General features: G+C 37.2%; 2 protein-coding genes across 2 annotated transcripts; one reads left to right on the top strand and one right to left on the bottom strand.

The window, feature by feature from the left end:
* Positions 1–836: 836 nt before the first annotated feature.
* LOC128031752 (F-box only protein 33-like) lies at positions 837–9,433 on the bottom strand. The gene is made up of 4 exons (XM_052620140.1): positions 8,920–9,433; positions 7,416–7,526; positions 5,342–6,009; positions 837–4,389 (listed from the first exon to the last, which is right to left on the bottom strand). The coding sequence occupies exons 1-4, from the start codon at positions 9,327–9,329 to the stop codon at positions 4,124–4,126; spliced, it is 1,455 nt and encodes a 484-aa protein (XP_052476100.1). The 5' UTR covers positions 9,330–9,433; the 3' UTR covers positions 837–4,123.
* Positions 9,434–11,247: 1,814 nt separating this feature from the next.
* On the top strand, positions 11,248–13,563 carry LOC128031756 (protein FAM177A1). The gene is made up of 5 exons (XM_052620145.1): positions 11,248–11,384; positions 11,693–11,872; positions 11,968–12,034; positions 12,109–12,206; positions 12,346–13,563. Exons 1-5 carry the CDS (start codon positions 11,316–11,318, stop codon positions 12,544–12,546), a joined length of 615 nt encoding a protein of 204 aa, XP_052476105.1. The 5' UTR covers positions 11,248–11,315; the 3' UTR covers positions 12,547–13,563.
* The last annotated feature ends 7 nt before the right edge of the window (positions 13,564–13,570 follow it).

The following is a 13,570-nucleotide window of genomic DNA, read 5'->3' on the forward strand; positions in this document are numbered from 1 at the left end:
AATCTTCCAACCTGGCATGTTCACACCTGTGCCAGAGTACTTCCTGTTTGCAGATGTACATATAAAATCCAATGCTATGTGCTCACCGGAGACAAAAAAGTAGACAGAACACACCTGCCCAAATATTAAACATTTAAGATGGTAAAACCATTTTTGCAAAACAACAACGCTTATAAACTTTTTTCAGTGTTCATAAATAGAACCCGGACATGTGTTGCATAAAAGTATATACGTTGATATATATACGCATATGCACATTTATGTTATCTTATTTAACTCCCCTTTAAGTTTATAAGGTAGCAGCGTGGTCTTAGCACTGCTGGTGCCCCATGATGGCCACTTCTTTATTGCAAACTGTCCTGATTTTAAACAAATGCACAACATTCGTACCACTTATATCTGGGGCCTTCTGGCCAGTCTCATAGAGACCATGTCTGTAACCCACGGTCGCCCCTGAAACTGAGTTGGCTTCCGAAGAATCAAGATCTTAAAACAATAATAATAACAATAATAAGGCCAAGTATCGTTGCAAGTTAGGTCATTTCCATTTGAGTGACAGAAAAAGAAATGAAAAAGCCAAAGATAAACAAGTTAAGAGCCATTGGATCGTATGCATTCCGTTTGCATAGTTTTTGACTTTGCCGTTAACGCAAGCCGACCAGAGAGAGAAAGAGAAAGAGAGGCCAAGTCAAGCTAGAGATCGGACCTGCAGTGGAAACTCGGACTGTACGTTATACCAAAGGCTGGCGTGAGGTCGATAATCGGTAAGGTAGCTGTCTGAAAAAACCTGTAAATCACTGACCATCTCAGATGGGGTCATAGCAGCCCTCTTTCTCCTCACTACGAGATTGTGAAATGCATATAACGTTTACCAAAGAAAAAAAAAAATCTGGGATCCAACTGAGTTGTAACAACCGACTGGTCACATCGATCGTCAATAAAAACCTACGCTTGCTCTCAAATGGCTCAAGAATTTCATCATAGGACCAGTCGAACGCTGATTCCAGGATCCCGCCCCTGCCCGAACCAAAACAGAATAAAAGAGTAAAAAAATATTCATTTCATGCAGACATTTGGCCATTTTAGTTTGTTTTTAACTCCCCAGTGGAATGTTCCTAACACGTCTCATAGCAGCTTATAGGTCTGATAGAACCAACCTTGATTTTCAATAGTTAAATTACATTCACTCTTCACAGTGAAACAGGTGCATTGTAAGAGAGATCTAACATATGTTGACCAAAGCCACAGCACAGCTGTGGACCACCACCCAAGTCCAACCATTAGTACATTTATCTAAAAGTAGTTGTCGTAATACGATAGTAGTAGTAGTAGTACATCTCGGCCCATCAGCCATTGGCCCTGCCCTCTGCCAGCATGCGGGCACATCGAAAAAAAATATAAAACAAAAAGTGTCGTATCACCGTTATCTTTGGCAGCTGACGCAGATGATGCGCTGACAGAAGTTAAATCCAGTGACTTTGTTGAAAAGATTCTTCATTGATGGAAACTTTAATGGTGAGAGGCCTGAGCTATTGGACTCCGTTTTGTTTCCTCCACATGTCTAACAGTAACCCTGAGAATGGCTGTTTCCTGTTCACTGCTGAGGAAGTGGTACGCTTTGTACTGAACACACACCTCCTTCTCTGATGGATGCACTTTTTGAACGTTTACACGACACACGACACACTCGCACACACACATAGAGAGATTGCAAAGAAAAACAAGACGCAAGCACTGATGTCTTTTGTAATGCTTCATAGACTTGGTCAACCGAGAACGTACAGTGACGTGGGTTTGAAATGAAAGCTATTCTGGGTTTTAGGCACGGTATGAATGCTTTAGCAGTTTGTAATGTGTCGTACGCAGTAGTTCTCCGCCAACTAGTCATTCGGCAAAATCGATATATAGTGAACAAGCTCCGATTTAAGAACACACTTATCGAAATTGTCTTTTTGGTGCTGTACTAAGCAGAACTTTTTGAAATGAACTAAAATTCACAGAATCCTGGCACACGTTTAAGAGCATTCTCACATATTCATTACAGCACGTTAGGTACCCATGTCAACGCACCTGAAAACAGAATTTTTAGTCTGTGGTGTAATCAAAAAGAGAGTGAATTTAACAGATTTTAAACCACAATGACCCTTTTTACGTTCTGTGCCACCAACCACGAAAATCTGCCGTTTTCACCAATGTTGACATAGGTACCACAATAGGTTGTAAACTTGTCAACATTTAGTCAAGCTGGAACTCTGCGTCGCATTTATAAAATGTCGAATTACATCAACCCTTAATACACATGCCAAGAGTTGTTCGACCTCATTGGTTAACTACTTCAAACCTTTTTTGGACCACAAACAACAAATCCCGACAAGATCATAAGCTAAATTGCTAGGTCACCCCTCACTTGATAAGCTTGCATATAAAAGATCGTTTCCATGCTGCGAAGGTTTGCTTTGGCTGTACGATGTTTTTGTCATAAGCGCAGATCTTACAGGAAGATTGGGACGATGGCTTCCATTTCAAACCTGGTTTGGCTTTGGGTAGTCGATACCGCCAAATAACAGGAAGTTCTGAGGCCTGATCGATTAACGATTTGCTAGGCAACTTAACGGTTTTTAAAAAGCACTCCGCTCTTTGTCGAGTCACTTCGTTATTCAAGCACGACAAAATAAAGATATGCTAATGAATTAGGGGATTCTGCAGAGCAAAAACGCTGCCGCTTTCAAGAAGGCTTTAGTTTGACATTCACTTTTTTCAGCTATGCAAGTAACCATGACCTCCTTCGACTATGATTTTTTAAAACAAAAAAACAAATATACAATATATGTAAAAGCAAACAACACACTGAGAACCACAAACTAGGGAAATTAGACACAGGAAGAAAAAAATAAAACCAGCAACTTCTAAAGCGCATTCTTTTGGAAGAGCTTTCTTTCCTCCACAAACACTACAAAGTCTTGCCTATCGAGCATGCCAACCTTATGAACGAAGCTTCAACAAAAGCTTTCAACTGGAAAAGTACCGCAAGTGCAGGAATCCTGAGATATGGAACAAGCAAACGTCTGTCTCCCGCCATCTAATGCTTTACAGATGAAATACCACGGCCTGGATTCAATCCGTTCGGAGCGTGTTCACCCTCAACTATGATCCGTCGCTCAAGTTGACGCACTTCTTTAAGGAATTACAACAATGTTAACTCCAAACAGACTGAGGCCGAGGCCATAAACACACTGATTATGAAGTAAGGGGGAGTTCAAGGCAACTGTGACTCAAGAAGAACAATAAATCTGACGGAATAGCTGATTGTTTTCACTCTTCCCAAAATATCATGACCTTCATCTTCATCTTCATATAGTTTTTGCCTACCTGAGACAGACAGGAAGGACTTCTTAAAACAAAAACACACACAAGAAAACAAGAAAAGAACAAACACCTATGGCTGGGCCCAGATATTGTGCTGCAGGGCGGTCAGCATGCAGGCGTCATACACCAGACTGAAAAACCTCTACGATTGGTTTCACCAGCAGAGGTGCATCTACTTCCAGGTTGAGAAAAACCAGCGGGATCTGCGTCCCGAACACGTCGTTTCCACCAATCCTCATTTCTGAATAACAATTACATACTGAGGAACAAAGATGAAGGGTCGTAACTGCTGTGGATCAGTCCTGTCCCTTGGCTGGAAGACTAATCTCCCTAGAAAAAGGTCAACGTGAACGTGGGATTTCATCGTTGCAGAAGCCAAAAAGGGATCAATTGATAGTTTGAGGTAATGCCACACTTTCTAGGGGGAACCAACAAACAGACAAAAGCGAGAGAATGAACAACTCACTGTACAACTTTTAAGTTAGCTGTATAAAAGCCCCTCTCTCCATTCACTCAATTAGCTACTAAACCAATACCCAACTATACTTTCCTAGTAATAAGCAGGATATATAGATACAGATATAAATATAGAGCTAATACTGATTAAACACAGCACATATAAAGGATTAAATCCACACTACAAGAATAAACAAAAACAAAATCAAAAAGCAATAAAAATAAAAAAACAATACATTAAATGAGAAGGGCCCATTTAGTGAAAGATCACCAAGCACAGGGGTAGAGAGGGCGTTTGTGTCTACATGCCCGCGCTGAAACTCTGCATCTCGCGGTGGAAGTGCTGAGTGGGTTCGTTCAGGACCATGCTGTTGTCCATGGAGGGATGCCAGACGCGGCCCAAGCCCAGGGACACCTCCTTGACTAGATTGTGGACGGGGTCGCCCTCGATGTACACCGACTGGTCCGGGTCAAAGTCGATGCTCTCTTCGGACACCTCCAGGACTTTGAGGTTGGACCCACGCAGGCGAGAGATGGCCACCAGGTTGTGTGACCACACAGTGTAGCCTGTGGAGCGAGAGAGAGGACATGCATGGTAAAATGGCTACTACTCACAAAAAGAGGAGGCTGCTTTATTGACTCACTGATTCTTGGGACATGAGAGAAAAACGACAAAAGTAAAAATACGCTTACGTACCAATGGTTAATTTGAATAAAAACTTTCATGTGGGTAAGTACTTTTAGATACAAAAATGAAGTGTACTCACATGTCAAAAATGTATTATTAATAATGCAATTGTGTTTTAAAATTGATAAATTAGTACACTGAGATTACAGGACAAAAAAAAAATACAGTCATGACAAAATATGTATGTTGCCCCGCATAAGTTTTAAATCCAAGAGTCCTTTTTGTTTTCCTGCTGTTAATGGGAAGGAAATGAACTAAAAAACAGTGATGAAAAAGGCTTTGGAGCTGAAATATCATTAAAAAAAATATATATATTTCTAGGCAGGGTTATTTAAAACAATAAAACTAATATTTATTTATTTTTATTTGTTTTTTTACCCACACATACATTAAATAAAAAAATAAAATCACCTGTGTTGTGTTTGTGTTGTGTATTTTAGTCATGGTACAAATTTTTTATTATTATTAATATCATTATTATTATTATTGGTAGTAGTGGTAGTAGTAGTAGCAGCAGCAGCAGTATTTTATTATTATTATTATTATACATTTTAATTATTAATTTTTGGCATAAAGGTTTATGTAGAGGGGAAATGTTAAATTTTGCTATTGTATTATTGTTTTTGTAAATCCTTTGGAAAGGATTAAAAAAAAAAAAAAAAAGCCTGATACATAAAAGCAGCAGTAACAACAACAACAACTACAACTCGAATAGACAGGAGTTTTCAGATATAGTAATTTTGGATGAAAAGGATATTATGGAAAGGCTAATCCCATTTCTTAAATCAGTGAATTGTCAACGGCAAGTGAAAGTTTAAAATCTCTACTTACCATGGATTATCAAGACAGCGAGGTGCACACAGCGCCAGGCGAGGAGAACCAGTGGGTCCTCATTCCGGTTGACGCTGAGGTCTGGGAATCCAGCATCGTCTCTCATCAAGATGAAGTGGCTGAGGGTTTTGTGATACTGCTGCGAGATGAGCTCCAGGACACCATCCGTCACCAATGAGCTGTAGCTGTCCAGATGGATCCGCTCCAAGGGCAAACTGGGCTTCAGCACACGCAGAAGGTCCTGGCTGCACACATCCATCGCCATGATGTAGACGCGCAGGTTGGTGCTGCGACGGACCAGGGCTTTCCAATCGTCTTCCGTGGCGGTACCATCCAAAGGCTTGACGTCCAAAGCAGCACCATTCAGCAAAAGGGAGAGGCGATGGAGGGGCGCTCGGTCACCGCAGGCGAGAAGACGGCACATATCTGAGGTGAAGTCGCAAAATTCTAGGGACAGAGATTGCAGGTGAATGAGCCTTTCCAGTTCGATGGTGGAAATCAGGCTGGGCAGCTGGTTGTCGATCAGACTGAGGTGCTCGAGGGAGCTGGTGCTGTGGTTGGAGAGCGAGGCCAGAGAGCACGGGGTCACCACTCCGAACATGAACGCAGAAGACAACCACTTTAACTGCCTGCTGTTGGACAGGATCTCTTCGAAGAGCTGCTGGATCCTACAACAACAGGATGTTGAAAGTAGAACACGTTATAAATTCTTAAAGTCAAGTAAACAAAAGCTGCACAACTGAGACAAAAACACTCACTATCATTCAGAAGAATGGGGTCAGAAAAAAATTATACTTTTATTCAGCAAGGATGCACTAAATTAATCAAAATTGACAGTAAAGACCTACACATTTTACACACAGAAAAAAAAAGTCTACTAATATACATTACAGTTCACCAAGTAGTAACAGCAAATATATTATATAGAATAGAATTATATAGAATAGATATTATATGAAGGGGAAATTATTTTTGTATATATTTAGAGCAAAGTACAAACATTTCTTAATAGATCCTCGAACAACTGGATGAAGTAGAATAGTCATAAATCTTTGCATTAAGACATTCATTTTTAAAGTTAAATAAATGTAAAGGCAGCACAATGAGAGAAAAACACTCACTATGATTCAGAAGTATGGGGTCAGTCTTTTTTTCTTTTTAAAGAAATGAATAATTTTATTTAGCAAAGATGTGTTAAATTAATCAAAAATTATAGTAAAAACTTAAAAACAAAATACATTTTCTGATTTTTAGTCTTTTGAACTTTGTTCCATTAAAGAATCCTGAAAAACCTAAAATGTTGACAATAAACTCTGCATATTTAAATAATTTCTGCAGGATCATGTGACACTAAAGACTACTAAGGACGGCTGCTATATTACATAAGTATTTAAAAAATAATAAAACCATAATATTTCACAGTATGACTTTTTACTGTGCATTTATTTATTTATTTCAAATAAATACAGCCTTGGTGAGCATAAGAGACTTTCACAAAAAATAAATAAATATAAATATAAATTATATATATATATATATATATATATATATATATACATAAAAAATACACATGAAACTCTGAATGACAGCCTGATTAAAGGTGAAGTGCTTAATTTCTATGCCTCTAGTGACAGAAAACTAAACACTCTTTGAATTAAACAAAATATAAATATCATGTAACAGTTTTTTTTCCCTTCATTTCTTTGTTTTTGTTTTTTTGCTTCCAACAGCAATATGATTTTTAAACAGAAGAAAGTATAATGTCTATACACTGTGCAATAAGCTAGTATTCCACTGCTAAAAATGCACAAAACTGTATTTGGCATAACTTTGTTCATTTCTCCTAAAGTGGTAACAGAGTCAAAAAGATCTCTCACAGGGTTTAAACCAGCACAATCTAATAATACAAGCTTCATGATTCAGCCCAAACCAGAACGAGTTCCTTATACCTAGAACTAACAAGATAATCAGAATATTTGCAAAGCCAGCTTCCTTGATTAGATTTCTCTTACAGAGTGTGCCATTTCAGTATACGATTGTAATTACAAGAGTGAAAGGTAGCTTTAAAACATACTCTTTCGTTTTCTTGCCCCCTTGGTCGACCTGGCTGAGGTAAAGGCTGTCCAAAATGCCGTCATCCTGAAGAATGCATGTGTCCCCATAGAGACTCAGCTTCTGGATGTTTCTGGAGAGGAGAAAAAAAAAAAAAAGAGGAAGTGTGAGTCTCGTGTCTTGCAAATATAAACAAACCAGAGCAAACAAACAGATATCAGATATTCCATTCTCAATTCATGTGTGTCTTAAATGAAATCACATGAGAAGAGTGTATAATGTAAAATTAACCATTTTAAATGACCGCCAAATATAAATATATAATCAATAATCAAATAATTAATGAAACCAAAACAATGAGGAACTGGCCTTATTCACTACAACACCAAACTAGAATTAACAACACAAAAACATTGTTCCTGAAAACTTCAAAATCAACAGACATTGTCTTTTTATGACCAATTCAAACTATTCTTATGTTTAACTGTGTGATAAAAACAATTCTCAAACTCTTTCTACACCAAAGAACCTATATTCAGCTCTCTTTTTTTCTGTTCTGTGCACATTTCAAACTAAAGCCTGTTGTTTAAATGGCAAGTGCTGGGCTACGAGTTCTTCTAGAGCTTCTCTGTTGTACATAAACAGAACTGTAGGTTAGAATCAGCATCAGGAAACAGAATGAAATACAAAGCCAGTCTTGTTTAAATGTTGTTTTGTACGATTCTAAAGGTTCTGTTAGAATGTTAACAATCCAGTAAGCCTGTGGGAGTTTGAACATTTATTTACTCCTTAGAACTAACTAACATTTATTTTCTGTTAAAGTGCTTATTCTTTCCGAGTCTAGTACCAAAAGTAACTAGAATGTTTTTCAGTTTCACTAGAAAACAGATTGATGTACTGTTTGTTATTAATCACCAGTATCATCTATCCTCCCAATACAACCATTAGTGGTAATTGTTACAAATTGCGCCATCAAATTACAGATGCATGCTTTAGATTAGAATGCATTACACTTTGTATTTCAGTTTCACTATTAATTATTTTATTATTAGGTACTAGTTTTTTTTAAGTTACTAATCAAATATACATTACGGTTCACCCTGTAGCAACTGCATAAATACTACATAAAAACTATAAATACTTATACTTAGATAGAAACACCGATTTGAGTTACTTTTGTATACATTAAGTGCATTGTACTTATAATGCAGAAATAGCTCAAATAAAAAAGGTAGCTACCTCCCATTAAATGAACAGTAACTAGCATCCTATGAATAGGTAGCTACTAGTGAGACTGAGAATAAAACAGGTACTAGTTAGTTCAGCTTGTCATAGGAGGTGATAGCGGTTTGAATATCAACAAAGCAGGCAGACATGCGATGCTTCTGACATGAGCGTTACGTAATGCGCAGGGTTTGTTTATGGCTGCTGGTGATCATCAAATGTAAGCAAAGCAAAGCAAAGCGGCAAGAAATGAGGTGTAATGTCAACACCAGTGCATGCAAACCATGCCCAGATCCATATACCTGTTATTACGCAGCCCGCCGAGGACACACAACACTTGATCCAAATATGTCACCATCGCATCTTTCGCGAACTGCGGGTCGCTCTCGACGGCTTCCACTCCGTGCTGCAGCGGGCTTAGACAGCCGTCCAGCGGGGCGAACTCCAGCTGTAGCTCCCGCACGAACGAGCCGAACTTGCGCATGAGGAACTCTAATCGCGGGGTTTGCTCCGATCCAGATCCTCCGCCGTTGGTTCCGCCACCGACGCGCAGCTTGAGCTCCGTCCAGAGTGCAGGGTAGAAGAGACACTCCCTCCAGCGAGAGCACACGGCCGAGGCCCGGAGCTTGTCTCGGTCTGACAGGAAGGAGAATATGTGAACGATAAGCTCGCTTGGTAACGCCAAGGCTCCGACGCTACTGCACAGAGCCATGGCAGGAGTCTGGAAAGAAGCAATGAAGATTAAAGCCACAACCGTTACACAACCCTGCGCCCCTCCTCTCCGGCCTGCGACTGCGCTGAGTGAAAACAAACAACTGCGCGATGAGCTTTGCTTTCAATAGTACTGGATCAGTCCATTTTCGCTTTCCTAATAGGGGCGGAGAGAAATTTATCAGGAGATGATGTGCACCTGCTAATTGAAAATGAGATGTAAATATATTACATTGAAACGTATATACTATTAGACACAAATAGTGTGTGGTAATATTAATCTAACTATAAGTCGTGTAAAGCACTTGTAGTCAAATTGGTGGTCTCAGTGGTTCCTTCCGAAAATCCCTTATTTTTGCCATACAACGAATGGCCGAAAGAGGGAGCAAGAATTTTCCTTTTAACCACGGCATCGATTTCTCATCTCTTGCATACACTTTATCAATCAAATATGTGCACATGGTAATATCCCTTTAGAACCATAAAAAAGTTTTGTGAATTTTTTTATGTCATTACATTGGTTGAAGCATAAGAAACAATTTGAGGAAAATATATATTTAATTCCTATTTTATTCTATGTCCATTGGAATTTTTCACAAGGTTAAAAGCCATGTATAGGAAAAAACAACGTTTTAAGATGAAAACCTAAACATTGTTTTAGGCTATGCTTTATTTTCAGGCTATTTTTGAACAAACTCTGTACAAAGATGATTATTAACGTTGTAAAAAGATTTAACAGAATTATTTGATATATTATTTTACTTCATGCATTATGTATATAAAATGTCCATAGATTTATATTCCCATTCTATACAATTTATCTATATATTGCATCTAATTTGCAAATTAATGTGTTTTTGGAAGAAAAAAAAACATAATGAAAAAAAAAGTGTTATAATGAGAGTAATAACTTTTCATAAAACATATCTAATATTTCATAGGAACATTGAACTAGAACTTCTTTCCTTGTTCTTTCTCTATTGACCCCAAAATGCCTGATTAACATGACGTGTGTCCCGTTGTCCTCTACAGAAGACATGTATATAAATTATTCCCTGTTTCGTAGCATAGCATTTTTCTGAGACAAACAATTAGAAAATTTGTCAGATTTAAATGATAATTACAAAACATTATCATATTTCCCTAAGAGTGCTACATTTAATCATACTGTAAGTATCAGTGATTTTTAAAGACAAATGAAAGGAAGTGTTTATGATCAATCCTCCAAACATTTGATACCTCTTAAAAGCCCTGAATGTGCTCTGTACATGTGATGAATAAAACACTACTGACTAGTTTTACTGGGAGTGCAGACAACAGAAAGTCATTCTTTTTTGATTGGACTTGATCTGGGCGGGGAAAAAGAAATCAGTCTTGGTAATTATTTTGTGTGAAATTATAATCACTTTTCAAAGATTAATAACGCTGCACAAACTGAGCCTCATATTTGCATGAATAATAAGACTTTTAAGGAGTTATGAATTAGGCTATTACTATTTGTGTTTTTAACAACACATTAAGAAATTAATATTTGAATTCATAAAGGGTAAGAGATTAAAAGATGCAGTGACATGTAATGACGCCTAAAACATAGATCTACATAATATAGTATAGAACTATATTGTGTTTTGTTGTGAATATTCCAGAAGAGGCTACATTTTAAATATGGAATCAAACTTAAGCTAGTTTCTATTAAAACTACTAAATAAGAGGGCCTCACTCACATGCTACAACAAACTACATTGAAACAAAACTGAAATGATCTCTGCATTCAGCAGACTGGATACAGCTTGGATAAAAATCTATATAAATATGTATAGATCTTTTATAGGTCTTTTGTAAAACTCTCAGCGTTTTAAAGTGTCTTATTACGTTTTCTAGTCTGACAATCTATTTAAACAGAAATTGTTTACATGTGATGTCACTTCCTGCTTGACGCTGCTAGGAGGAAGAGCTCGAAGAAAGCAACAGAAGGTTAGAAGAAGACATGGCTGAACTGTCACTGTACCTTACAAATGTAAACGTGTCTCTGGGACAAGGCATGGACGCAGAGAAGGTAAAGTCATTTTTTTAATACATTAAAAGAGTTGCCATGGAATTACATACTTTGTTTTGATATAGACAACAGTCGCGATATATCATTTTATTTCCTTGTTCGTTACATCTCAACCTAGCGGTGAAAGTAGTTTGATAATAAAATATAATGTAAGGCTAGTTGAATTAATATTATAAAATACAAATATGATATTAATATATAATAATGTAGTTTATGTAGGTCTGTTGATCTCTCTGTATTGAACAGTGTGTAATGTTCTTGATAAATTACATTTAAATATAACGTTATACACTTATCTGCTGGTTTAGAGTTCTACAGTGGTGAAGGAGTTTGAAAGTGTTGAACTCGAAGATCTGGGTAAAAAGAAGGCAAAGATTCCTCGTAGAACGATCTACTTTGCATCTGGTGAAACCATGGAAGAGTACAGTACAGACGAAGAGGAGGAAGAAGAACCAGAGAAAGCCAGAACTTTAAGTACAGTGGATACAGTGAGTTGCATCAAACCATTCAATATTAAAGTGGTTTCCGTTGCTTCTTTCCGGAACATCTTCAGCGTTTAATCACTTTGCATCTCTGATTACAGTCGAAGTTGACCTGGGGTCCATACGTCTGGTTCCAAATGTGGAGAGTGGCTACCTCAACCATATCAGGTAATGAAACTCTTTCCAGACATTTAGTCATAGAAAAACAGTCCAAACTTAATACTTCAACCCAAATATTTCAGTTTGTGACTATCTTGGAGAGAAAATGGCATCACTGCTGGGAATCACGACACCCAAATATCAGTATGCAATTGATGAGTACTACAGGATGAAGAAAGAGGTATGCACACTGCTATTATAATTCTACAACCTTCGCTTATTAGCCGACATTCTCAAAAGTAGCATGTGCAATCATTGTTGTGCATGCTTTGAGTGATTTGAACAACTTTCACGACACCCTTATAATGTGTAATCCGCAGGAGGAGGAAGAAGAGGAGGAGAACCGTCTCTCTGAGGAGGCAGAACGTCGTTTTGAGGAGCAGCACAATCAGGAGGGCCAGCAGCCAAAGACCGAGCAACCAGAAGGAACTGCTTCTTTTGTGAATGTGACCTTTGAACTGGAGCAGGAATCACATGCTATACCTGATGCAAATAAAGTGCCTGCGCCCATTCCCTCCTAAAATACTGTTCAGCCGATTGAGCCTATTTGATGGTTTTTACCATATTAAACTTAGGCATGAGGTGTGTTAGGTTCCTTTTTTAGAGGGGAAAGTTTATCTTACATGAAGTTGAACAAGAAGGTAACATGAATGTAACATATGCATAGCTGACAATGTTTTCGCTTAGAATGTAGAACTGTTTTAATAATCATTTTATACAGCCATACATAAAACTAAAGAATAAAAATATTGAAAAAGGTTATTGCAAAATCAGAATCCTGGCTTTTTTCCTCAGGATTCTGAGTTTATATAATCACAATTTTGACCTTATTTGGAATTCTAATCTTGCAGTTGTTTTTTTAGTTTTTAGACACTTGACCTGAATTTTAAGAAAAGAAAAAACTCACAATTAAAATATATGAACTCGCAATTTTGATTTTTTTTTTTTAATCTGATTTGTTAGATTAAAAAGTTATAATTACCTTTTATTTATTATTTTTAATTCTGTGGTTGAGATATTCCATATAAAACCTATCTTAGTCTCTACAACAATTCATTGTACATTTTAATAATTATAAACATCTAAAAGGCCTAAGTGAAACTCTATAACAACTGCATGGACTACCAATATTTTACAATGCTGTAGAATTTGAGTACTTATAATATTAGACATTTCTATGTTACTGATAATGCTAGGAGTTGTCGAGTAAATTGTCAGATGGGAATATTCCCTCTTTCATAAGTCAAGAGCTGAAACATTCAGAAAGTTATTTTTCTAACCAAATATTCTTTTTATGTGGACATATTATTTTTAGTGTGTATGTAAATGTGCGCTTTACCCATGAGAATGGAGTTCAATTTGTCTACCCCTCTGACACAAAAAAAGGATTTCATTTTGAATAGTGTATAATTTATTTGTGTACAATAATTTTGTATTATGTTGGTGAAAACACACATACCGTTCTATAATGTCGGTGAAAAAATACAGTTTGTTTTGGATATAATATTACTTAATAAACAATTCAACACAGACCTGAACTATTCT

The sequence above is a fragment of the Carassius gibelio genome, chromosome A17 (genome assembly GCF_023724105.1).
Source record: "Carassius gibelio isolate Cgi1373 ecotype wild population from Czech Republic chromosome A17, carGib1.2-hapl.c, whole genome shotgun sequence".
Lineage (NCBI taxonomy): Eukaryota > Metazoa > Chordata > Actinopteri > Cypriniformes > Cyprinidae > Carassius > Carassius gibelio.

Bases quoted from the DNA above. Each gene is read 5' to 3' on its own strand.
- LOC128031752 (XM_052620140.1), bottom strand. From the start codon at position 9,329: ATGGCTCTGTGCAGTAGCGTCGGAGCCTTGGCGTTACCAAGCGAGCTT. The intron at 7,527-8,919 runs GTATATGGATCT...TCTCCTCTCCAG, and splicing joins GGCGGGCTGCGTAATAACAG to AAACATCCAGAAGCTGAGTC. The intron at 6,010-7,415 runs GTATGTTTTAAA...CTGTTGTTGTAG, and splicing joins GGGGGCAAGAAAACGAAAGA to GATCCAGCAGCTCTTCGAAG.
- LOC128031756 (XM_052620145.1), top strand. From the start codon at position 11,316: ATGGCTGAACTGTCACTGTACCTTACAAATGTAAACGTGTCTCTGGGA. The intron at 11,873-11,967 runs GTGAGTTGCATC...CTCTGATTACAG, and splicing joins CTTTAAGTACAGTGGATACA to TCGAAGTTGACCTGGGGTCC. The intron at 12,035-12,108 runs GTAATGAAACTC...CAAATATTTCAG, and splicing joins GGCTACCTCAACCATATCAG to TTTGTGACTATCTTGGAGAG.